At 41.1% G+C, this 25,884-nt stretch overlaps 2 protein-coding genes across 2 annotated transcripts in view; one reads left to right on the forward strand and one right to left on the reverse strand.

Annotated features, from left to right (window-relative positions):
- OVOL2 (ovo like zinc finger 2) overlaps window positions 1-8,324 on the forward strand; it is a 28,172-nt gene extending 19,848 nt beyond the window's left edge. Inside the window, 2 exon segments of the mRNA XM_083359658.1 lie at window positions 8,012-8,241; window positions 8,243-8,324. Coding sequence (XP_083215784.1) covers window positions 8,012-8,241; window positions 8,243-8,323 — 311 coding nt within the window. The 3' untranslated portion in view covers window position 8,324.
- A 1,486-nt stretch (window positions 8,325-9,810) lies between these two features.
- MGME1 (mitochondrial genome maintenance exonuclease 1) lies at window positions 9,811-22,738 on the reverse strand. The gene is made up of 5 exons (XM_083359657.1): window positions 22,532-22,738; window positions 20,608-21,177; window positions 11,979-12,201; window positions 11,218-11,350; window positions 9,811-10,022 (listed from the first exon to the last, which is right to left on the reverse strand). The coding sequence occupies exons 2-5, from the start codon at window positions 21,107-21,109 to the stop codon at window positions 9,873-9,875; spliced, it is 1,008 nt and encodes a 335-aa protein (XP_083215783.1). The 5' UTR covers window positions 21,110-21,177; window positions 22,532-22,738; the 3' UTR covers window positions 9,811-9,872.
- Between the last annotated feature and the right edge of the window lie 3,146 nt (window positions 22,739-25,884).

Consider the following 25,884-nt stretch of genomic DNA (forward strand, 5'->3'; position numbering starts at 1 on the left):
GCCCAGGGGTAGGCAACCTCGGCTCTTTTATGACTCATGGACCTCAACTCCCAGAATTCCTGAGTCAGCTGACTCAGGAATTCTGGGAGTTGAAGTCCATGAGTCATAAAAGAGCCGAGGTTGCCTACCCGTGGTCTAGCCCAACCATCTCAGGGCCTTCTTCCAACTTGTGTGTGGCCTGCGCAGGCTCTCCCCACCTAGCACCAGCCCTGCTCCAACTTCCTCCAACTCATGGGTGGCCTGTGCCAGCCTTCCCAAGATCTCCTCCACTCTCCCTCATACACATACCCAGCAGATCCCAAGCTTCTGACCTGGGACTCTTCCCACTTAAGGGCTACAACAGCAGCTAGGACTTCTGGGAATGTCATTGCTAAGCAAAGCCGTCACATGACATTGTACTTTACAATTATAATCATAATCATAATCATAATAGTAAAGTTGGAAGGTACCTTGGAGGTCATCTAGTCCAACCCCCTGCTCAGGCTGGAAACCCTATACCATTTCAGACAAATGGCTGTCCAGTCTCTTCTTAAAAACTTCCAGTGTTGGAGCATTCACAGCTTCTGGAGGCAGGTTGTTCCACTGGTTAATTGTTCTAACTATCAGGTAGTTTCTCCTTAGTTCTAGGTTGCTTCTCCTCCTTGATTAGTTTCCATCCGTTGCTTCTTGTCCTGCCTTTGGGCAGTTTGGAGAATAGCTTGACTCCCTCTTCTTTGTGGCAGCCCCTGAGATATTGGAACACTGCTATCATGTCACCCCTAGTCCTTCTCTTCATTAAACTAGACATACCCAATTCCAGCAATCTTTCCTTATATGTTTTAGCCTCCAGTTCCCTAATCATCTTTGTTGCTCCTCTCTGTACTCTTTCCAGAGTCTCAACATCTTTTTTACATCGTGGTGACCAAAATTGGATGCAGTAGTCCAAGTGTGACCTTACCAAGGCATTGTAAAGTGGTATTAATACTTCACGTGATCTTGATTCTATCCCTCTGTTAATGCAGACTAGCACTGTGTTGGCTTTTTTTTTTTATTGAAAAGTTTTAAAATACAATTTTCCTTTAAAAAGCCCCCCTTCCCCCTCCCCCCTCCCCCCCTACCTCTCCTCCTCCCCCCCTCCCTCCTCCCCCCCCTACCTCTCCCCCCCCCGACTTCCCAGAGCTAAATACAAGGTATATATATAAAAAGCAATCATAAACAATCATATACTAACAACTATAAATTCTAAAATCCATCACTCTCTCACTTATATAGGATAAAACAAACCTTAGCAATATTAAATATATATAAAAAAACTAAAATAGAAAAAAAAAAGAAAACGAAAGAAGACTTATTCGAATGCTACATAAAACTTCTTAACCCTATACTTGTTCTGGATAAACTCTATCCATTTTCTCCATTCCATAATATAGCGTTCTTGCGAGTGATCTTTCAAATAGGCCGAAATCTTCGCCATCTCTGCCAGGTCGGAAACCTTCAAAATCCACTCTTCTATGGTCGGCAGTTCCTCTTTCTTCCAATATTGGCCTATCAAAAGTCTTGCCGCTGTAATTAAGTTCAACATCAACTTAGTGTCCACAACTGTAGCATCTGCAATTATTCCCAACAAGAAAAGTTGCGGGCAAAACTTTATCCTCTGTTTAAAAATCTTCTGCATATTCCACCAAACTTTTATCCAAAAGGCTTTAACCTTCTTACATGTCCACCATATGTGAAAATAAGTTGCATCTTCATCACCACACCTCCAACATTTAGGCTGATACTTCGGATACATACTTGCAAGCTTTTTAGGATCTAAATGCCATCTATAAAACATTTTATAAAAGTTCTCTCTTAAATTTTGAGCTTGAGTAAATTTTACGTTCCTGACCCAAATCTTTTCCCAAGTATCCATTGTAATAACTTCCTGAATATTTTGGGCCCATTTTATCATACAATCCTTAACAAGCTCTGTTTCTGAATCGATCTCTATCAATGCAAGATATATCCGTTTGATATGTGCTGGTCCCTGATTTCTAATTTGCTTTATCAAATTTTCATCAGTCATTGCAAATCCATTTTTCTGGTCCTCTTTCCACCTGGCCCGTAACTGAGTATATTGAAACCAGTTTTGAACAACCTTCTCTTCTCGCAAGAGGCTATATGATTTCAAACACCAAGCATTTCTTTCCAAACTAAGAATCTCCTTGTAGGTAGTCACATCATGTTTGAAGCCAGCATGTATATTTTCTATTGCGTGTTTTGGAATTGCCCACAATGGTATCTTACAACTTAACTTATGTCTATACTTCTTCCAAACTCTCAACAATGCCTGTCTTAAAATATGCACCCTAAACACGTTGTCTACCTTCTTATCATACAACAAATATGCATGCCAGCCAAACAACAAATCATGGCCCTCAAGATTTAATAACCTCGGTTGCGTCAAATTAATCCAATCACTTATTCCTACTAATGCAGCAGCTTCATAATATAATTTAAAATTAGGCAGTTTAAGGCCACCTCTCTCACGAGTATCCTGCATAATCTTAAGTTTAACTCGTGGCTTTTTCCCTGCCCACACAAATTTATTGATACCACGCTGCCATTCCTCCAAGTTAGAATCTTTCTTAAAGATCGGTATCATCTGAAATAAAAATAAAAATTTGGGCAGGACATTCATTTTCACTGCTGCAATCCGTCCCAACAAAGACAATTGCAATTTTTCCCAACTCTCCAATTCTTTTCGAATTTTCCCCCATAATTTTTCATAATTATTCTTATATAACTTTGTATTAGAGGGTGATAAAATCACCCCCAAATATTTAACCCTTTTAACAATCTCAAATCCAGTTAATTCTTCTAAAAGAACCTTCTGTGAAACTGTCATATTTCTAGCCAAAATTTTAGTTTTCTGTATATTTACTTTAAATCCAGAAACCTTCCCATATTGTGTTATTATCTCCATCAGGTCCACAACAGAGTTCTCTGGCTGGGTCACTGTAACAACCAGATCATCTGCAAATGCTCTCAATCTATAGTCCTGATCTCCAACTTGTATCCCCTTAATTTTTTCCGAATTCCGAATTTTAACCAATAATATCTCTAAAGTTAACACAAATAACAAGGGCGATAACGGACACCCTTGCCTTGTGCCCTTCTCAATATTACATGCTGCTGTCAGGCTATTATTAACTATAATTCGGGCAGTTTGTTTTTGATATAATGCCCTAATCGGTTGTAAAAAATTTTCCCCAAAAATTTGGCTTTTTTGGCAGCTGCAGCACACTGCTGGCTCATAATAAATAAATAAATAAATAAATATTGAAGTGATTGTCCACTAGGACTCTGAGATCCCTCTCACAGTTACTACTATTGAGCAAGGTACCCCCTATACTATACCTGTACATTTGGTTTTTCTTGCCTAAATGTAAAACCTTACTTTTTTCACCATTGAATTTCATTTTGTTAGATAGCGCCCAGTGTTCATGTCTGTCCAGATCCTCCTGTATCTTAAGCCTGTCTTCTGGAGTGTTGGCTATTATATTGCTTAGTGATGGGAATGCTAGTCCCAATTGGCATCATAACTTGAAGACTATATGTGCATCTACTGTATAATGTATACAGCATTTGGTCTTTTTCCTCTGTGGCTTTGGTGATTAATAGCACCCAGCATGTCTGTTCCACTTACCCGTATATACTTGAGTATAAGCCGACTCGAGTATAAGCCGAGACCCCCAATTTCACCCCCAAAAACTGAAAAAAGTTATTGACTCGAGTATAAGCCGATCCGCCGTTCTGCAAGCCTCCGCCGCCGGCGGAGGCTGGATCCGCGCTCTGCAAGCCTCTGCCGCCAGCAGAGGCTCGATCCGCCATTTTGCAAGCCTGAATACACAGGAATACCCTGTGTGGCCGCGGCTCTCGGGGAAGCCCTGGCTGTCCGCTTCCTCGTTCCACGCTGCCATTCGGGGCCCGCGCGTTCCCCGGGCAAATCGCGGCGCCCAGCAGGCGAGGAAACACGCCCGCTCCAGTCGCCCCCCCCTTCCCTCAGGAGACGTGAAGCAAGTGACCGCCCGGAGCTTACCGAGGACTTGCGCGCGGCCGAGGCTTCGGTGCTTCCAGGATCGCGCGCACCTCTCCCAAGCCGCCGCCGTCCGGAGACCTCCCCAAACGTCGGCAGGTCTCCGGACCTCCGCGCCCTGCCTGCCTGCTTCTTTCCACAGTGGAAAGAAGCAGGCAGGCAGGGCGCGGAGGTCCGGAGACCTGCCGACGTTTGGGGAGGTTTGGGGAGGTGCCCAAACCTCCCCAAACGTCAGCAGGTCTCCCGACCTCCGCGCCCTGCCTGCCTGCTTCTTTCTGCAGCGGAAAGAAGCAGGCAGGCAGGGCACGGAGATCCGGAGACCTGCCGACGTTTGGGGAGGTTTGGGGAGGTGCCCAAACCTTCCCAAACGTCGGCAGGTCTCCCGACCTCCGCGCCCTGCCTGCCTGCTTCTTTCCGCAGCGGAAAGAAGCAGGCAGGCAGGGCGCAGAGGTCCGGAGACCTGCCGACGTTTGGGGAGGTGCGCGCGCACCTCCCCAAACCTCCCCAAACTTCGGCAGGTCTCCGGACGGCGGTGGCTTGGGAGAGGTGCGCGCGATCCCGGAAGCACCAAAGCCTCGGCCGCGCACAAGTCCTCGGTAAGTTTTTTGTTGACTGGAGTATAAGCCGAAGTGGAATTTTTCAGCCCAAAAAGTGGGCTGAAAAATTCGGCTTATACTCAAGTATATACGGTAATTTTGTGAACCTAGAATGAAAAATCAGGGATCAATGTATTTGTTTCTAGGTGTCATTATTCTCTATATCAAAACATGAAACGCATTCTTAATTTTTATGCTATTACTTCATTCAAGAGATCTTGAGTTTTGCTCAGTTGAAAAACAGGGTACTTAGAACAATTCCAGTGGGGCTATTTGATCTTAAACTTGGAACATTTTCTTTTCAGATTTGGGCAGGAAAACCTCACTACAATATGAAAATTTTGTATATAGACAATTCAAAATCTGTGTCAAAAGTTAAATTCTGTGAATTTTTGTGTCAATCATCGATATCTTTCTTATCTGTGCCCGCAATATTTACTATGTTGCCTAATATTGTTCTGTGCCTCAAGGGAGCTATGGAGTTAATGAATGCCGCAAACTCCTGTTATTCAGCCATATAGCTGATGGCTGTCTCATAAATAGGCATGTTTTATCTTTCCCGGATTTCTTAATCATTCTCATTGCTTTTAAAGTTATGACAAAAGAAAAGGGAAAGGTACAAAACACAAATATAATTGTGATAGAAATTCATACATTGTCAACTAAAAAAGTATTAAAAGTGTTTTTAATAAAAGAAGTGAAAAAACAGAAAAAGTGAAAAAAGGATCAATATATTATCTCTTATAAGAAACAGTTACAATTCTGTATATAATCTAATACAAATGGTATATATGTACATACGTATTTATTTCTAATACACTTATAAACTATTATGTTTTTAAACTATTGTATTTTGTACTATATTTCATTATAGTTGTCCATAAAAGTCTATGTCTATAGGCAATCTGCTCTTAAGTGGCAAGGGAAGTCAGGTCTTCAATCCAATGAGTGAATGGGGCCCCACACTTAGCTTTCCAATGCTGCAATATCAGTTTTTTAAGCCATAATAAGGCACAGAGAAACCATTTACAGTAGGGAAAAAATTATTTGATCCCCTCCTGATTTTATACATTTGCCCACTGACAAAGAAATGATCATTCTATAATTTTAATCATAGATTTAACAGTAAGAGACAGAATCACAAAAAAAATCTAGAAAAACGCATTTCAAAAAAGTTATAAATTGATTTGCATTTTAATGAGTGAAATAAGTATTTGACCCCTTCACAAAACATGATTAGTACTTGGTGGCAAAACCCTTGTTGGCAATCACAGAGATCAGACAAACGTTTTGAGGCCGACGTTTGGCAGCTCAAACCTTCAGCTCCCTCCACAGATTTTCTATGGGATTAAGGTCTGGAGACTGGCTAGGCCACTCCAGGACTTTAATGTACTTCTTCTTGAGCCACCCCTTTCTTGCCTTGGCCGTGTGTTTTGGGTCATTGCCATGCTGGAATACCCATCCACGACCCATTTTCAATGTCCTGGCTGAGGGAAGGAGGTTTTCACCCAAGATTTGACGGTACATCACCCTGTCCATTGTCCCTTTGATGTGGTGAAGTTGCCCTGTTCCCTTAGCAGAACCCCCCCCCCCCGAATCATAATGTTTCTACCTCCATGTTTGATGGTGGGGATGATGTTCTTGGTAGCATTCCTCCTCCAAACATGTTGAGTTGAGCTGATGTCAAAGAGTTTTGGTCTCATCTGACCACAACACTTTCACCCAGTTCTCCTCTGAATCATTCAGATGTTCATTGGCAAACTTCAGACGGGCCTGTACGTGTGTTTTCTTGAGCAGGGGGACTTTGCGGGTGCAGCAGTATTTCAGTCCTTCACGGCATAATGTATTACCAATTGTTTCCTTGGTGACCATGGTCCTAGCTGCCTTGAGATCATTGACAAGATCCTCCCATGTAGTTCTGGGCTGATTCCTCATTGCTCTCATGATCATTTAAACCCAACGAGGTGAGTTTTTCGATGGAGCCCCAGACCGAGGGAGATTGACAGTTATTTTGTGTTTCTTCCATTTGTGAATAATCACATCAACAGTTGTCATCTTCTCACCAAGCTGCTTGATGATTGTAGCCCATTCCAGCCTTGTGTAGGTCTACAATCTTGTCCCTGACATCCTTGAACAGTTCTTTGGTCTTGGCCATGTTGGAGAGTTTGGAATCTGATTGCTTCTGTGGACAGGTGTCTTTTATACAGGTAACAAGCTGAGATTAGGTGCACTCCCTTTAAGAGTGTTCCTAATCTCAGCTTGTTACCTGTATAAAAGACACCTGGGAGCCAGAAATCTTGCTGATTGATAGGGGATCAAATATTTACTTCACTCATTAAAATGCAAATCAATTTATAACTTTTTTGAAATACATTTTTCTGGATTTTTTTGTTGTTATTTTGTCTCTCACTGTTAAAATAAACCTACCATTAAAATTATAGACTGATCATTTCTTTGTCAGTAGGCAAACATATAAAATCAGCAGGGGATCAAATAATTTTTCCTCTCACTGTACATTGTCCAGTGTCAAATTCCATGTGCTAGTTATGTCATGCAAGAGAATGTTATCTTCTGAAAATGTTAGCTTTTATTGCACAATCATATTTACATCGTCCACTACTTTCTTCCAGAGCCTGGGAGTCAGATATGGATTTCTCAGTTATAAATTTACTTCAAAAAATGAAAAGTATTTCAAAATTAAGTTTTCTGGGAAGCAGAATTCTGTATATGCTATCCTGTTCCCCATCCATTCATGACTGTACAGAATTGCAGAATATACAGAGCAATCTAAAATGAAAATCTTACATTTTGAGTTTTAACCTTTGTTAGTACTATAATAGGCAGCATTAGATTATAGAAATTTTGCATCAAGAAAACAGCAACCTGTCCTCTACTTTTCTCAAATATATTTCCTTCTATTATATAAGTTTTTTCAAGTGTCTATTTTCCACCCTAAGACAAACAAAATAGCTAAAAATAAATCCAAGATTTTAAGCAAACTGAACTTTGTTCTTTCGCAGTCTGCTTTTTTTCTTATGTATTCATAGAATTGCAATCTACATATAATCCACAAAGTTAATGCCTTCATGTGATGGAAAATTGAAAAATTGCTGATTAATTTGTAATTCAGATGATGTTATTTATATAAGAAAGCAAATGAACTGAATTCAAAATCATGATTTTGCTAACCATTAGCTAGCATGTGGAGTATGTTTGTGATAATAATAGCCTGTTTTCCTGTCAAATTTAATCTACTAAGGATGGCATGCTAAAAGTGGCCATATCACAAGTATTTCTATAATTGCCAATCATTCTTTGTAAAATCTTTTTTTCTAACACCCCTAATGTTACATTGTAGGAATTCGCCCATACAAATGTGAGATCTGCAACAAAGCCTTTACTCAACGTTGTTCTCTGGAATCACATCTTAAAAAAATCCATGGGGTACAGCAACGCTATGCTTACAAGCAACGGAGAGATAAACTGTACGTTTGTGAAGATTGTGGTTACACAGGCCCAACCCAAGAGGACTTGTGTGTGCATATCAATAATATTCATCCTGGAAGTGCTTTTCTGAAAAAAAATTCAAAAAAAGCTCATAGCTGTTTTGCAAAACAAAGTGACAAACTCCAACAGAGAGAAAACCCCTAGAAAAAATGAAGATCTATAATCATGCAATTGATAATACTGGATAAATACATAAAGTCTCAGTTATCACAACATATTAAACCCAGGTTAACAACACATGATTTCTGCAACCAATATATGTCGTGTCCAAAGAAAGGAAGCTTATTATGCATGCTTGGCATTCATGTGATGGCATGGTCCATACAACAAAGAAGACAATTGGTTGGTTCCCTAATAAGCTGAAACTTATTTAACTAATTCTAATGTATTGCATGAACCCAATCTAAAAATTTAGATATTCATGGAAGAAATTAGCTTTGGAGTTATTCCTGGCCCACAGCTTTATAGTCTTACTTTATTGGAAACATGTAACTTCCCTATCAGAAAGAAACATATTTCCCCAAAAGAAATTCTCTAGAACTCAGTTATTTACATGAACCTATTTTCATTTAAGCTTTTTTTTGATATACAACAAATAATATATTACTACATAAATCCAGAAGTAATAAAATAAAGAAATATAAAATGAATTGGATAATTATTTTCTTAAATTCTTAACTTTTTTTTTGTATTTCCCCTGACACAAAATTTTGGAACAGGCAATTGCAAAAACAAAATCTTTTTTTTTGTCTTTTTTTCTTTCTCCTTACTGTCAAGGTTCCAATTAGCGAACCAAATTAAGCAAACACCTTCAAGACTTTTCAAGTCTTAATGCAAAACTTTATTGAGGACACCATATTGGCATATATGAAAGTAAAACCAGCTCTGACAAGACCCCACCCAAATCACTATAGTAAAAGCATTGACTTCTTCCTCCTCCCTCTGGGTCAGATCATGTTCTCCAATCAAGTTGAAAAATATTGTTGTGAGAAAGCATCTCTGGACCTGGCCAGACACCTGGCAATTGTTCTTGGTTCCCACAGTCTGCTTCCTAAACCTTTGAAGCCTGTATTCCAAACCTCTCCCCTCCCCCCAAGCTTGTTGACAAATTGAAAAGCAATGTCCGTGGCATCAGCAAGACTGGGTTTTGAGACTTAACACTTACTTTGTAACCAACTTGCCTACTCATCTTATATAGTAGCAACCAAATTTTTATTTTGTTCTGGAATGTCAGTAAACTTTATGATCAACCTATTTGGTTACTGAAGTCTATTTGCTTCAAACAGATCTGGAAGGAACGATGCAGAAGCAAGAATCAAAAAAATGGAGGGAGAATAGTCAGTTTACCTTTTAGCATGAAGGACATAAATGGTACCATTTCTTGAGCAGACTACTATATTGCCCAAAGAATTTGTCTCGTAATAGCTACCAATGTGACAGGCAAGAACCTCTGCTTTCAATCAGCTAAAATGGGTATTGGAAATGAAAATCATTTCAAAAAATACTCTAAAAACATGGATTAGTATTCCACAGGCAAGAACAAAGGGTATTTGCAGTGGAGAATCAGCAAATGGGTGGATGGCAAAGTTCATTTTCCCTCCAGGAACATTTGTCTACCAGCTAGTTAAAATTCCTCCTTACCATCCCAGCCCCCAAAACAGAAGGAAAGAAAAGCAATGGAATTAAATACAATTTACTACAAACTACTTGCTTTATACAGTTTTATTCTTCCCTTTCTCTTTAAATTCTTCCAAGCGAAGCAGCCACTTGTTCCAGTACTGAGAGCACAGCTCAAAGTTCATAAAATGTGAATGTGCGGGAGAACCATCTTTATAGGCAACCACAAGTAATCCACAATTAACCTAGGAAACAAAACAATCAATTGCTCATCAAACCATATGCAATTTTAGTTAATGTTCATTATTTTTATTTATTTTATTTTTATTTTTATTCCATTTATATCCCGCCCTTCTCCGAAGACTCAGGGCGGCTTACAAGCTTAGCAGTAGCCTTCATTCTATGTATATGCCTGCTTATTAGGGCTTTCACACACACCCCAGCGGCATTATTACAAAGTCAGCTTAATTGCCCCCAACAATCTGGGTCCTCATTTTACCTACCTCGGAAGGATGGAAGGCTGAGTCAACCCTGAGCATGGTGGGATGCGAACCTGCACTAATTGCAGGCAGCTGGTGTTACTTAAGGAGGCATTAGCCCACTGCTCCACCAAGGCTCTCCTTGTATATTATGGATATACAGCTGAAATACTTACTAAATAGTAGGAATGGGTACAGATGAACAGCATTTAGCTCAGCTGCAAAGTTTTTTTTGTCCGGAGTCGACAAAATATAGATTGTATAGATCTGAGATGAGATCATGGTTTACTGTAAACATGCAATAATGTTTCCAATAATCAAGGCATTTTGTAGAGAGTAAGAGTGTCTAGGGTTTTTGTGCAAAATACCACTGTCTGCAGAATTCCCTTCTTAGAAGCATGAGCCTTGTGTGCTATTTCCCACAATATCAAAAGCTATTACCAGGTACCTATTACATTTAGTTAATCATCTACCGTACTTTGTCTGAAAGATCATAACCTGCTTTTAAAAAGTTTGACAATTGTGTTCAAAATTTTGACTGCAAGTTTTCCAGAGTAGCTCAGTTGTTGACAATGTTGAGATCTACAATATTTTTGGTCTAGAAAGCTGTATTTTTACATGATGAAAAAATTAATATTTTACTGCATAAATGTTGGTAATTGACTTTTATTATGACAATTCTAACAACACACCTTTTCATAATGGATTAATATAAATGAAGATGCCACAGGCACAGGTCAAAAGAGTGTTAAAGCTGCTTACTTGTTTTGTCTTCTCCATTATATTGCTGCTAAGAGTGACAAAGCGCAATCAACCTGCATTACTTATGGCTACTATTTAGTAAGACTGGAATATTGGAACTGGAATATTATGCAGAGAAATAAATTCAGTTGCAGTTAAATGTGTGAGCAAGAAATCAGCAAGTGCTGAACTGAGATGTTTCTTTACAACTGTCACTTACCTGGAAGTCATAGTTGTTATCATGGTTAATTGCTCCTATATATGCTGCAATTTGTAGTGGATTATCATATGTATTCTGAAGAAATGGCTTTGATTTCTCTGAAGTCTTCCAGTCAATTACACATAATGTTCCACTGCGAGATCAAATGTAGAAGGTACAACGGTAATAAACAGTAATAAAAAGTTTGTTTTCCAACCAACGTACACATTTATGAACAAATGTCATGTGCCTAACTTGAGCCTATCTTCACAGTATTAGCAATACTTCCCGCCCCAAAAAAAAACTCTTTGTGTTGTCTGCACATTTTATCCACATACCTTCTATTCCATTATGTAAGTCATTTATGAAGATGCCACAGTAACGTCCAAATAGATGTTAACTGAGAGGTAGTCCAGGCAAGAAGTACAATCAGGAGTACTGGCTCTATCTTTAGTGTAGGGTTACATTAACAGAATATTGGAAGGACTGAAAGTATTTCTCCACTTCATTTTTTTACTTACAAATGGAAAGAATGATACATAGTTCTTAGTTTACAGTGATGAGAAAAGAACAAATTTTAAAACATGCTTTATCTTATTTTTGATCGTAAGGGAAATATAAACCTACAATTGATTTTAGAAATATTTGGTACGAAGCAGATGAAGTTAGGTATAAAAGTCATTGCTTTGAATGGGAAAGTGAAACATGACCTGAATACCTTTTTAGCCACCCAAAATGTTTAACAAGATCACAGACAATATTATCTAAATTTAACCTCTCACCGATAGTCTGCTATGCAATCCACTAGGCCTTGGTAATGAAGGGCCTCATGCTGTACTGCGCTTTCAAGAGCTCTCACTCCAGTGATATTTTGCAGCACATGCTTTACACTCATTATATAGTTTGAGATGCTGGTATCTTCTTTCTGTTCCTTTATAACATTTTCTTTAGCTAACAGTAAGGCTTCCATGGCTGCATGAAAGTTCTTGCCTTTTTGAAAAGTATCTACAAAACAAGAAAAAAAAAGATACATAAAGTTGTTACTCTGGTACAATTAGTGGCCATTTTGCACAAGGATTAAGAACAAATCTTTCAGATTGAATCAGATTATTTATACTAGTATAGAGTGATAATAGAGATTCAGCATTACACTTCATAAAGATCCTTACATATGATGATTTTATAGGACATAGCAGCCCAATTGCCCTTTTTAAATTGACTCAAGCGGAATGGGCTATATGACCATCTGCAGATTCACTGTGAGGAATATTTAGACACCTGGCAAATAAAATCCTTTCGATCCACTCAGAGTTGGATTCCAACTGGGCATGTCCTGTCAAGCAAGGTTGTATGCACAGTGGAGGAAAAAACTATTTGATCCCCTGCTGATTTTGTAAGTTTGCCCACTGACAAAGAAATGATCAGTTATAATTTTAATGGTAGGTTTATTTTAACAGTGAGAGACAGAATAACAATCAAAAAATCCAGAAAAATACATTTCAAAAAAGTTATAAATTGATTTGCATTTTAATAAGTGAAATAAGTATTTGACCCCTTCGCAAAACATGACTTAGTACATGGTGGCAAAACCCTTGTTGGCAATCACAGAGGTCAGACATTTCTTGTAGTTGGCCACCAGGTTTGCACACATTTCAGGAGGGATTTTGTCCCACACTTTGCAGATCCTCTCCAAGTCATTAAGGTTTCGAGGCTGACATTTGGCAGCTCAAACCTTCAGCTCCCTCCACAGATTTTCTATGGGATTAAGGACTGGCTAGGCCACTCCAGGACCTTAATGTGCTTCTTCTTGAGCCACTCCTTTGTTGCCTTGGCCATGTGGTTTGGATCATTGCCATGCTGGAATACCCATCCACGACCTATTTTCAATGCCCTGGCTGAGGGAAGGAGGTTCTCACCCAAGATTTTACAGTACATGGCCCCGTCCATCGTCCCTTTGATGTGGTGAAGTTGTCCTGTCCCCTTAGCAGAAAAACACCCCCAAAACATAATGTTTCTACCTCCATGTTTGATGGTGGGGAAGGTGTTCTTGGAGTCACAGGCAGCATTCCTCCTCCTCCAAACATGCCAAGTTGATCTGATGCCAAAGAGCTTGATTTTGGTCTCAACTGACCACAATACTTTCACCCAGTTCTCTGAATCATTCAGATGTTCACTGGCAAACTTCAGATGAGCCTGTACATGTGCTTTCTTGGGCAGGGGGACCTCAAATTTAGCCTGGTGTGATCTAAGATTTTAAATTCTTGGTGGTCAGTGGTAAGCACAAATTTTATTTTATTTTTATTTTTTTTAATTCCATTTATATCCCGCCCTTCTCCGAAGACTCAGGGAGGCTTACAAGCTTAGCAGTAGCCTTCATTCTATGTATATGCCTGCTTATTAGGGCTTTTACACACACCCCAAGCGGCATTATTACAAAGTCAGCTTAATTGCCCCCAACAATCTGGTTGACTATACATGATTAAGTTATCTTCTATATTTGACCTCACAATGGAACATTATGTGTAATTGACTGGAAGACTTCAGAGAAATCAAAGTTTTTTCTTCAGAATACATATGATAATCCACTACAAATTGCAGCATACATAGGAGCAATTAACCATGATAGCAACTATGACTTCCAGATGGACTATTTAAACAGAACCTAAGACAGATTGTGTGTATGAACTGTAGTAGTGGATTCATAAACTGGACAAAGGATTGCATTAGATGAATTCTAACACTCTTCCAGCCCTCTTACTGATAACGGAAGAAAAGGGTTCCAGACATTTTCACTATTTATTTGGCCTCTATGGCTCTGGGCACTCAGAAACAGAGCATGTGCTTCTCCAGTGCCTGTATTACAGAGACATTTGTACTAGTTTCATTTGACCATTATTAAGGGTGCATAGAATAATTCTACATCTCCCCCTGTGTAAGGACCTGCCCCAGCTGGTCCTTCAGGAAAGGAAAATTCTTGACTCCATTACAGTAAATCAAAAGAACTTTTACTGATAGTGAATGCAGAAAAGTCAGGTGGAATTTGAAGGTCCTGCTCAAAATGCAAAGCAATTCTTTCATTTCCCCCAAGCCCAATCCCCCTGACCAGTACACGGGCAGTCAATATGATGCTTTAGATTTAGAGATGCTATGAGAACACTGCTGTGCTGAATGGATAACAGGTCACTCACAGGGCACGATGACCTTGGAATCAGGCTGGAACTGGCTGGGAAGGACTCTTGTTTTTTCTCTGAAGATAGTCCCCTTCCGTAATTCCCAAGCGGTTACAACAGAAGTGAAAACATGCAAGGATTATCAGAAGCCTTCCTCCCCACCTACTTGGTGGATATGTCATGCTGCCACCCAAAAGAATGTTATTCATGCAGAAAAAACCATAAAAACATACTCCCTCTGGTACTTCCCTTTCTTAATTCTCACTTTAGCCCTTTTTTTTGCCCAACATCTTTCCTGTTCAATATGCTTCAATGAGTCAAAGAATCTTCCCATAATCATATAAATGTTGTTGCAGGCACAAAAGGCAAAACAGGTAAGATGTTTTTATAGGAAGGTTTCGCCTCTTCATATTCATTGAAAATCTTTTCCTTTTTGTCTTTCTTGATTTTATTTATTATTTTTTGTCTCTCAAGATCTCATAGTTCTCCTGGCAAAATCCATTTTACCAAATCTTTTTTCTTATCCTCAAACTTATTTTGTAATCTTAAAAGTGTAGTTTGTCTTTTCCATGTCCAAAGTTCCTTGTAATTTTTTTTTCCATCTGGGTTAAGTCATATTTCCTAGTATTGTTAAATTCCATCTTGAATTCTTTCTCCTCTGTCTCATAATCAGTTTTTGTCACAGCTATCCTTTGTTATTAAGACACTGAAGGTCACCAAGATCAAATTTATCATTTGCTGGGCCTTGCCAGTCTCTGCAGTAGAGCAGCTGTTGTAATATTTTCATTCACCAGTTGATATCAGCACCAGTTCTTTCAGTAATAAACACTTATTTACTTGTTTTGATGATATAAAAGGAAAATCTTAACAGATTCCACCAATTTCAAACTTATCCAAATTAAGTCTTATATTCTTTTTATTTCAATATATTTCTATTCCCCCTGAAAGGTTTAATTCGCTGCTTCCGTCTGCAGGAGGGTGGGGCAAAAGTCCCCTTCCTTCTCACTTTTTGCTTCTTGGGGTTTTCCTCCCAGGAAATCAATTTCCAAATAGAAGAGAAAATCACTGTTCTTACCTAGTTCCAAACAAGTTATTTACAGTCAGCTTGAAGGAGTACTTTTGGACTTCGGTTGCTTGTAGCTTGGGCTAGACTCAGAAGTTGAGCTAGCCTCTTCTCCTGCGGTTTTTGGATGGCTTTTCCCAAACCAATTGGCTCGACCATGGTTTCTTCTCAATTGGTGGCACTACCTCCCTTCTGTGTTGCCTCTAAGGGGTAACTTCAGGCCCATTTAGGGTCCCTTGGCAGGCAGAAATCAGCCGTAGGGAGCAGAGCTCCGTGATCCCTCAGCTGCTCCACTACTGTGCAAAACCAGAAGTCCTTGGGTGGGTATTATTTTATGCTGCTCCCGCAGCTACGGTGCCCCCAGCTGGAGTTGCTGACATTCCCACTGTTATGTCTAACAGCGATGCTCTCCCACTGTCCTCCCCTTGGGTTTAGCGAGTCTCACCAGCAGTCATCCTGGTATGGGACTTGTGGACCTTTTCCAAACAAATAATTACCATTTATTTCCATTAATAATCTTGTGCAAGGACAATATCTTAACATAATCCATTGATTTCACACTTTCCAAGTTTAAGTCTTATATTGATTTCATTTCTGTATCATTCTATTCCCCATAAATTTAATTCACCACTTCCATTTAGAGGAGGGTGGAGCAGAAATCCCCCCCTCACTTTTGGAGGATTTTTACTTCTGGTTTTTTTCCCAGGAAATCAATCAAGTAGAAGACAGAGACTCAGTATTCTTACCCAGTTCAATCATACTATTTACAATTATCCTTAATAAAGTACTTTTTGGCTTTGGCTGCATGTAGCTTGGGCTAGACTCATGAATGACACTAGCCTTACTTCTGTTGGTTTCTGGAGAGCTTTCCTCAGATGTCCAGATCAGCTGCCGTCTCTCCATGACTGGCGGGGCTTCTCTCCTTCTTTGCCACTTTTGGGGGTGGCTTTTGGCCCATTTAAGGTCCCCAAACAGAGATAAATCAGCTGTAGGGTGCGGAACCCTGTGTTCCCTCAGCTGTTGCACTAACTGCGCCAGCCAGTAGCCAACTCTAACGCTCCATGGGAAGAAATCGCCATGGACTTTATTGTAGAATTACCTGAGAGTTCTGGGAGTACAGTGATTTGGACTATAATCAACCTGTTTCCGAAGCAGGCACAGTTCATGGCATGCCTGAAGATTCCATCAGCCAGAAGTTTGGCAAAGTTGTTTGTGCAGCATGTACACCAGCTACATGGAGTTCTGAGATGCATCATCTCAGACTGAGGGGTGCAGTTCAATGCAAAGTTTTGGTGGTAGTTCTTAAAGTTAATAGGCTCTTCCCAGGGGCTTAGCTCAAGTTTTCATCCAAGTACTAACGGAGCAGCTGAAAAGGTGAATTTATTGATACAGCAATATTTATGCTGCTATGTAAATTATCAGCAATCTAATAGGGTGGAGCACCTGCCTTTTGCAGAATTTGGTATATAACAGGGGTCGGCAACCGGAAAAAGCAAAAGAGCCACTCCAAACCGGTTCCATCACACACACACACACACGTGGGAGCTGCAAAATGTGTACGCGCGTGTCCACGTGCGTGCGCAAAATGGGAGGCACCTGCACGGCGACGGGTCTCCCTGGTGACGGGCACTGGGTTGCAGCGCCGCCTTCAGCCCGGGCGCCACCGGAGCCACCCCCAGGACCTCCAAACCGCCGCCCGTTCAGAGAGGTGCGCGTGCAGCTCTCCAAACCTTCCCACTCTCCGTACGGGCGGCGGCGCCACCTGTTTGCAGACCTGCCGCTGCCTGTTTGGGCGGCAGTAAGTATGCAAACTCGGAGAGGTGCGCGTGAACCTCTCTGAATGGGCGTAGGTGTGTGCGCACTTCTCCAAAGGTTTGGAGAGCTATGCACGCACGCCGCCCGTTTGGAGAGGTGCGCGCACAGCTCTCCAAACCTTTAGAGTTGCGTGCGCACCTCCGCCCGAATGGGCGGCGCCGCTGCCACCCATTTGTAAATCTGCCGTCGCCGGTTTGGAAAGCTGCCGCGGCCAGTTTGCAGACCTGCCGCCTTCAGAGGAAGGCGGTAGCTCTGCAAACAGGCCGCAGCAGCTTTCCAAACAGGCGGCACCACCGCCCGTTCCACGAGGTGCGCGCACAGCCCCTCCAAACCTTTGGGGAGCTGTGCACACAGCTCCACCTGAATGGGCGGCGGCGCCACTGCCCGTTTGGAGAGGTGCACGCGCACCGGGCGACTGGGAGCTGCAGGAGATGGCTTAAAGAGCCGCATGCGGCTCTGGAGCCGTGGGTTGCCGACCTGTGGTATATAATGGCACTGGGTTCGCCCCATTTAAAATAGCTACAAGAATGATTTCATACCAATGCCAGAACTTCCAAGAGAACCTCCCTCCTCAGTTTCGCTAGCTGAGCTGATGAAGTCCCTAAAAGCCACGTTTGGGGGGTGGAATGTACAGAAAGCACTGAAGGCCAGGGAGTCATATAAGAGACAGGCTGATCGGAAGATCACAAATACCTCTCTCTACCTTTGCAGAGGCTCTTTGCTACCCACAAATTCACAAAATAGGATCAAATTCACACAAACAAACAAGGAGAGGGAAAGAATAATGTGAAGCATATAAATATGAGGACTAGGGACGGGAGCAAAAATAATAAAAAATCCTATAAATGTATATATTTAAAAATGAGGAAACTAATTAATAACAGAATAACACAGTAGGAAAGGACCTTGGACGTCTTCTACTCCAATCCCTGCTCAAGCAAGAGATCCTATCTCATTTCAGAGAAATGGCTGTACAATCTCTTAAAAACCTCCAGTAACCCACAACTCCTGAAGACAAGCTGTTCCACTGATTCATTGTTCTCATGGTCAGAATTTTTTTTTCCTAGGTTAGATCTCTCCTTACTTTTCATCCATTGCTTCTTGTACTGCCTTCAGCTGCTTTGAAGAATAGGTTGATCTCTGTTCATGGGAGCCTCTTACATATTGGAAGACTACTATATCCTCCCCAGTCCTTATTTTGATTTAGACTATACCCAGTTCCTGCAAATGTTCTTGATATGTATTAGCTTCCAGTCCCCTAATAATGTTTGTTGTTCTAATCTGCACTCTAGAATCTCTACATCTTTTTGATATCATGGCAACCAAAACTGGATGCAATATACCAAGTGTGGAATTAACAAGGCATTATAAAGCAATACTAACATCTCAAGTGATCTTGATTCTACAAAAGGGATGAAATGTAATGAAATACAATCAGAAATGAACATGAACAATAATGTGAATGGTGACATGAATTCAGAAGGGAAGAAAGGATGCTTTCAACGGTGGTGAAATTAAGCATCAGAAGAATCTTGACCAAATAGATAAGGATGATAAATAATGCATGTTATGGGAAGTTAAATATTCTAAGAAAGAAAATCACTACAAAGATGGTTAGGAACTTAGTAACAATAAGCAGGCAAAAAAGTGATATCATATTTTCAAAATAATCAGATAAAGTTTTAATTTAGGATAACACAAAAACTGAGCAATGTCATACAATCTTTCTTCGTTATTTATTTACAGCAGACTTTGGGCCAGACTATGCATGTTGTGTTTTCCATGCTGCAAAGTTCCAATCATTTATAAAAAACAAAGAAAAGAGACTCAAGATAATTCATTATTATACTAGACAGTCTTTCTTTCCAATCTGGATCAGTCACCGAGACCAGAGGTTTTATCTTCCGAGCTTTTGGACTCGTGCTGGAGCCCATCTTTAGGGAAGCTGGTTGAAAAATGACTTGCCCTTATCATATCACGCATCAGGTGAAAGCAATGCAAAACAAGTACAGGTAGTCCTCAACTTATGACCACAATTGAACCCAAAATTTATGATGCTAAGCGAGACATTTAAGTGAGTTTTGCCCCATTTTATGACCTTTCTTGCAGCAGTTGTTAAGTGAATCACTGCAGTTGTGAACTTAGCAACATGGCTGTTGTGAATCTGGCTTCTCCATTGACTTTGCTTGTCAGAAGGTCACAAAAGCTGATCGCGTGTTCTTGGGACACAGTAATGGTCATAAGATATGAGCCAGTTGCCAAGCATCTGAGTTTTGACACGATCATGGAGATGCTGCAATAGTCATAAGTGTAAAAAAAAATGGTCATATTACTTTTTTCAGTGCCGTTGTAACTTTGAACAGTCCCGAAATGAACTGTTATAAGTCGAGGACTACCTGTAAACTCTTAAAATAAATGGGATAAACACTGAGAGAAAAAAATAGTCAAAATTATTTACCTTTTTTCTGAGATGCAACCATTCCTTGGTAGGTGAAAAACAGAAGATCGAACAACCAAGGCAGACATTCTATATACACTGTTGGATTTATATCCTGCCTCTCACATAGAAACTCAAAGCAGGATGTGTAGTGGATACATCTTCCTATTTTACAGCATTCCCAATGAAATAGGTTGGGCTGACACACTGATCCAAAATCACACAGTAGCCAAGTCCCTCCATTCCTAAAGCAATACCTTCTCTACAGCACTTTTAACAAAGATTATTAAGAAATATTAACAAAGCTGGAGATAATTTAAGCTACTTTATTAACATAAATCAGTGGGAAAAAATCAGAAGGGTGACTGATTACTGGTAGGCAAGAACACAACTTCAAATAATGTATTCTTATAATATTTTCTACGTAAAATCTTGATATGTATTAAAGGAATAAAATTCACTATTGAGACACTATTGTAGTGAGGTGTTATATTTATCAAATTTAACATCACTTCAATCCAATTAAACCCTAGGTATTTACTATACATATAAATAAATAAAAATATAGAATACATAACTAAGAAAAACTAAAATAAAAAGTGGAAATTATAGACGCTTTGCCTAGAGGCCTACACCTAGATTGCTTTTACAATCCAATACAATGAAAATGGCAAAATATTGCTGCAGAGGCAAGATTTGAATTATGAGCTTATATTATTATTATATTATATTATTATTATATTATCAATTTTTCATTTTATTCCCAGCCATACATAAGTTCTATTTAATTGTGGAGAAAAATGGGAGGAGCAAGCACATACACTTCAAACAGGGGTGGGGTAGGGTATAAATCTAACCAATAAGTAAAAACAATGCATAAATGTGTTTAAAATTATTATAAACTCCTAATGTATTTGTTTACTTACTTTTAACATATTCTTCAAATCCTTCTTTCCCAAGTTTTAGAATCATTCGCTGTTTCCACTTCTCCAGGTAAAAAGCCTGTTCTACAGGCATTGTCTGGTGCAGGACAGATGTCACACTGGCCCAGTTGTTCTTTTGCATATCAATTTGCAAAGGCAGCCCCTGGTGAATTTTCTGATGCCAAGAGCTCCTCCTGGGATTCATTAAGGGAATCCAGTTCTTAAGAAGTTTTGTTTCTGTTTCATGAGCTGGAAGTTTGTATTGATACCCTGAATTGTCTTCTTCAAACAGTTTGGATCTGTCAGATCTATCCTTGACTGAAGTGAGGTAATGGATCAAATTTCCATATTTTGGGGAGTCAATGTTTTCATACTCTGTTCTTTTCTTCTTATACAAAGGCAAAGAAATAGTGAGGGATCTATGAAAAGTATTTTTCTCACTCAACAGTGTTGTAAATACTGTCGAACTTCCACTTTTCCTAATCAACAGATGGAATGACCCCATACTCCAACTTTACAGATGGTGAAATCCCTTTTTTTCTTTCTTTAGGAAACACTTCTACTTCCCATTTCCTAGTGTAAAAGATAACATGTTATAGTTATTTACTCTGAATTGCCACTGTTTTTTGGTAGGGAGAGGCTTTATTATTAGAAGTCCTTGAAATGGTAGATTATAAAGCACTAGTTAAGAAAAAATATTAAGGTATGATTAATAGTACCAAAATCTCTTTAGTTGTCTTCGATTAGTTTAAGGTTTTACACTATATAGAGTAAATGCACATTTTTAATTATTATACTTGCATTTTCTCAGAAGTAAATACCAATACATCTGTCAGAACTTTTGCTTGATACCAGTCTGCTATGTACTTTGGGGGCAGAGAGCTGGGGGGGGGGGAGTTCTCTATTCACTGTGCCTTCTGGAGATACAACTTCAAGGTCCTTTGGAAATGGCATGCAGCTGCATACTTGGCCAGCCCACAGTTGAAGAGACCATTCCCAAAACACTTCATTTGAATATCATTGGACAATGGGAGACCAGCGGCTGGCGGGAGGGGGGGGAGTTAAACTTAGGGATTTTGGCACACAAATTTCAGTTCTGGCTTTGCTTTGCTAAATTATATTTTAGTAAACTATACCTGGCCAGCCATTTGTCTCAAATGGTATAGGGTTTCCTGCCTGAGCAGGGGGTTGGACTAGATGACCTCCAAGATTTATTTATATTTATTTATTGATGGGATTTATATCCCGCCCTATCTCCCGAAGGACTCAGGGCGGCTAACAACCAAAAGATCCCTTCCAACTTCTTCTTATTACCTTTCATACTAAATGGAGTCAAGGATAGTTCTTACTTAAAGGCTCGAGCTGAAACAGGACTGCCATTATCAGTGAAACCTTATTTACTATCGCCTGGTTCGTGTACACTTAGTTGAATCAACCTAGTGAATGTTGGATTTATGCAGAAGCAATTCCATGTTTGTCTGAGGTTAAATTAAGTAATTTAAGTCCCTTCTTTGTTGTGCAAACTCCATATTATAGAATTAACTGTTTCAGGATTGAGATCGCGTCTCAATTATTATTATTTTGCTGATTGGCTGCGGCCGATAAAAAATATATATGTTGTTTTGAAAGATATTCAGAAATCCTGACTCCAAAATCACTAAGGACAAATAACACGGAATAACAGGATTGGAAGGGACCTTGGAAGTCTTCCAAGTACAACCTCCTGCTCAAGCAATAGACCCTCAACATTTCGACATCTCTTCTTTAAAGAATTCATCGTTGGAGCACCCACAGCTTCTGGAGGCAAGCCGTTCCAACTGCTTGTTCTCACGCCAACTATCTTTTCGAAAAAAAGACGCCTGTGGTGGAATCTGCTTTCCTGAGGTGCCTAGTAAATGTGAAGAGGTTCTCGGGACCAATACTGTACCTCGTTCCTTAGGAATAAGACACGTTTTTAGCCTTATAGTGCCATAATAACCCCCCTTGCATAGTAAGCTGCTTCTCTTTTCTGGGGGAAGAAATCGTCCCTACTCTGGCGCCGTGGCTGGATCTCGCTTCCCGTGCGATTCCACTTTACCCGGGTAAGCAACCTTGGCTCTTTTATGACTCGTGGACTTCAACTCTCAGAATTCCTGAGCCAGCATGGCTCAGCTCGGAAACCTCTCCCTTTCCCCTCAGCATGGCTGGCTCAGGAATTCTGGGAGTTGAAGTCCACGAGTCATAAAAGAGCCGAGGTTGCCTACCACCCCCCCCCCTGCTTACTCGGTTCAGTTCAGTTCCATTCGCCAAGACCAGGGGTAGGCAACCTCGGCTCTTTTATGACTCGTGGACTACAACTCCCAGAATTCCTGAGCCAGCATGGCTCAGCTCGGAAACCTCTCCCTTTCCCCTCAGCATGGCTGGCTCAGGAATTCTGGGAGTTGAAGTCCACGAGTCATAAAAGAGCCGAGGTTGCCTACCACCCCCCCCCCTGCTTACTCGGTTCAGTTCAGTTCCATTCGCCAAGACCAGGGGTAGGCAACCTCGGCTCTTTTATGACTCGTGGACTACAACTCCCAGAATTCCTGAGCCAGCATGGCTCAGCTCGGAAACCTCTCCCTTTCCCCTCAGCATGGCTGGCTCAGGAATTCTGGGAGTTGAAGTCCACGAGTCATAAAAGAGCCGAGGTTGCCTACCACCCCCCCCCCTGCTTACTCGGTTCAGTTCAGTTCCATTCGCCAAGACCAGGGGTAGGCAACCTCGGCTCTTTTATGACTCGTGGACTACAACTCCCAGAATTCCTGAGCCAGCATGGCTCAGCTCGGAAACCTCTCCCTTTCCCCTCAGCATGGCTGGCTCAGGAATTCTGGGAGTTGAAGTCCACGAGTCATAAAAGAGCCGAGGTTGCCTACCACCCCCCCCCCTGCTTACTCGGTTCAGTTCAGTTCCATTCGCCAAGACCAGGGGTAGGCAACCTCGGCTCTTTTATGACTCGTGGACTACAACTCCCAGAATTCCTGAGCCAGCATGGCTCAGCTCGGAAACCTCTCCCTTTCCCCTCAGCATGGCTGGCTCAGGAATTCTGGGAGTTGAAGTCCACGAGTCATAAAAGAGCCGAGGTTACCTACCCCCCCCCCCCTGCTTACTCGGTTCAGTTCAGTTCCATTCGCCAAGGCCAGGGGTAGGCAACCTCGGCTCTTTTATGACTCGTGGACTACAACTCCCAGAATTCCTGAGCCAGCATGGCTCAGCTCGGAAACCTCTCCCTTTCCCCTCAGCATGGCTGGCTCAGGAATTCTGGGAGTTGAAGTCCACGAGTCATAAAAGAGCCAAGGTTGCCTACCCCCCTGCTTACTCGGTTCAGTTCAGTTCCATTCGCCAAGACCAGGGGTAGGCAACCTCGGCTCTTTTATGACTCGTGGACTACAACTCCCAGAATTCCTGAGTCAGCTATGCTGACTCAGGAATTCTGGGAGCTGAAGTCCACGAGTCATAAAAGAGCCGAGGTTGCCTACCCCTGGCCAAGGCGGATTAGTTTCGTCATGCGCCGTGTTCGGGTTTTAAAGACGCACCGTAACAGCGATGGCCGAGTGGAAGTCGAAGGAACGACGGGAGGAAGACATTAACAAACCGCTTCCTAAACAAACAAATCAAATATCCCTGCACATCCTTCGTCTCGTGAAGTTATCAGAGGTTGAGCTGAACACGTCCCCGAGCTTACGTACAGCCCACCGTGGTCTGTTAAAAAAAATGATCCCGTTTCTGTCCCCCTTCCGGTGCGGGACGTTAGGGAAGATCTCGTGTTCTTTTTTAACTTGTGCCTTATTTCCGGTAGGGAAGAGGGGGGGAAAAAGGTACTTTTTGTAAATGTTTGTGCGGGTGTTTTGCTTTGAATTTAAGTGCACGTCGCTCTTAAGCTCACGGCTCCTGCTTTCCAGTTGCAACGGCAGAGGAGGCAGTAATGGTTATGGTTAAAGTGGACACGCGCTAGTTCACACGCAACTGTTTTACCGTAATACTCAGCCAAAGAAAGCATTTTTTTTCTCTGTTTTACTACGTGAACATTTAGTATTAGCCAAACTTCAGCATTTACTACATTCCGAAGGCTTCCATATGTTCTGCGGAATTTGTTGCGCTCAGTGGGTTAGGACGCTGAGCTTGTCAATGGAAAGGTGGGCAGTTTGGCGGGTCGAATCCCGAGTGCCGTGTAGCAGAGTGAGCGCCTGTTACTCGTCCCAGCTTCTGCCAACCTAGCAGTTCGAAAGCATGTAAAAATGCAAGTAGAAAAATAGCGACCACTCCGGTGGGAAGGTAACAGCGTTCCGTGCGCCTTTGGCGTCTAGTCATGCCAGCCACATGACCACGGAGATGTCCTCGGACAAGCGCTGGCTCTTCGGCTTTGAAACGGAGATGAGCACCGGCCCCTAGAGTCGGAAATGACTAGCACGCATGTGCGGGGGAACCTTTACCTTTAACTAAGCTATAATAAGTGATTACTACCCTCAAGCGCCATGCAAGTCGCCTGAAGTCGAGCTATGACTTGAGGTCGGAACCACAATTCTTTTGCTACAATAGGAATTTTATTTATTTATTTATTATTTAAACTTATATACCGCCCTTCTCCCGTAGGACCCAGGGTGGTTCACAAGGCGATTAAAACAATATAACAATACAAAAGTTAATAAATTAAAATAAATTAAATTATCCTTAATTAAAATCTAAAACCCTTAACTCTAATTAAAAAACCCAATTATAATAGGTTAAAAATTAAAAGTTCTCAGTCCTGGCTGGAAAGCTCAGAGCCAGGTCTTCAGGTCCTGGTGGAATGAACGAAATCTGGGGCAGTCCTGAGCTCTACGGGTAATTTTGTACTGAGATTTCGCTTTTTACATAGTTTACTGAATGAGAACCCCTTAAAAAGGTTTGCATTTTTTATCTCTATGGTGAAGGAGAAATGGGCAGTGCTTTATATATTCCGCAGAAAATATAGTGAGATGACGTTGAGAAGCATTTATGCAATAAGAAAACGACCGAAAGCTGCGGCTGCAGAATTATGGAAGCGGTTACGAGTAAGAGCCTCGGGACAGAGTTGGCATCCAGATGCGTATAATTGTTAGGAGATTTATAAATATAAATCCTGGTGATATATACATGTATATATTTGTATTCGGTAATTTAATTGAATGAATTAGTAGTACATCACCAGACTTCTAATATCGATTCATGCCTTCTCTCTCCGGAGTCTCAAGGTAGTGTAATTCGGTTTAGGCATGTTAGTACAGGTAGTCCTCAATTTATGAT

Source organism: Vipera ursinii, assembly GCF_947247035.1.
Source record: "Vipera ursinii genome assembly, chromosome: 3".
In the NCBI taxonomy this organism is placed as follows: Eukaryota; Metazoa; Chordata; class Lepidosauria; order Squamata; family Viperidae; genus Vipera; species Vipera ursinii.

Bases quoted from the DNA above. Each gene is read 5' to 3' on its own strand.
- MGME1 (XM_083359657.1), bottom strand. From the start codon at position 21,109: ATGGGGTCATTCCATCTGTTGATTAGGAAAAGTGGAAGTTCGACAGTA. The intron at 12,202-20,607 runs GTAAGTAAACAA...CTTGTTTTGTAG, and splicing joins ATTTGAAGAATATGTTAAAA to ATACTTTTCAAAAAGGCAAG. The intron at 11,351-11,978 runs GTGAGAGGTTAA...TTGATCTCGCAG, and splicing joins GATTGCATAGCAGACTATCG to TGGAACATTATGTGTAATTG.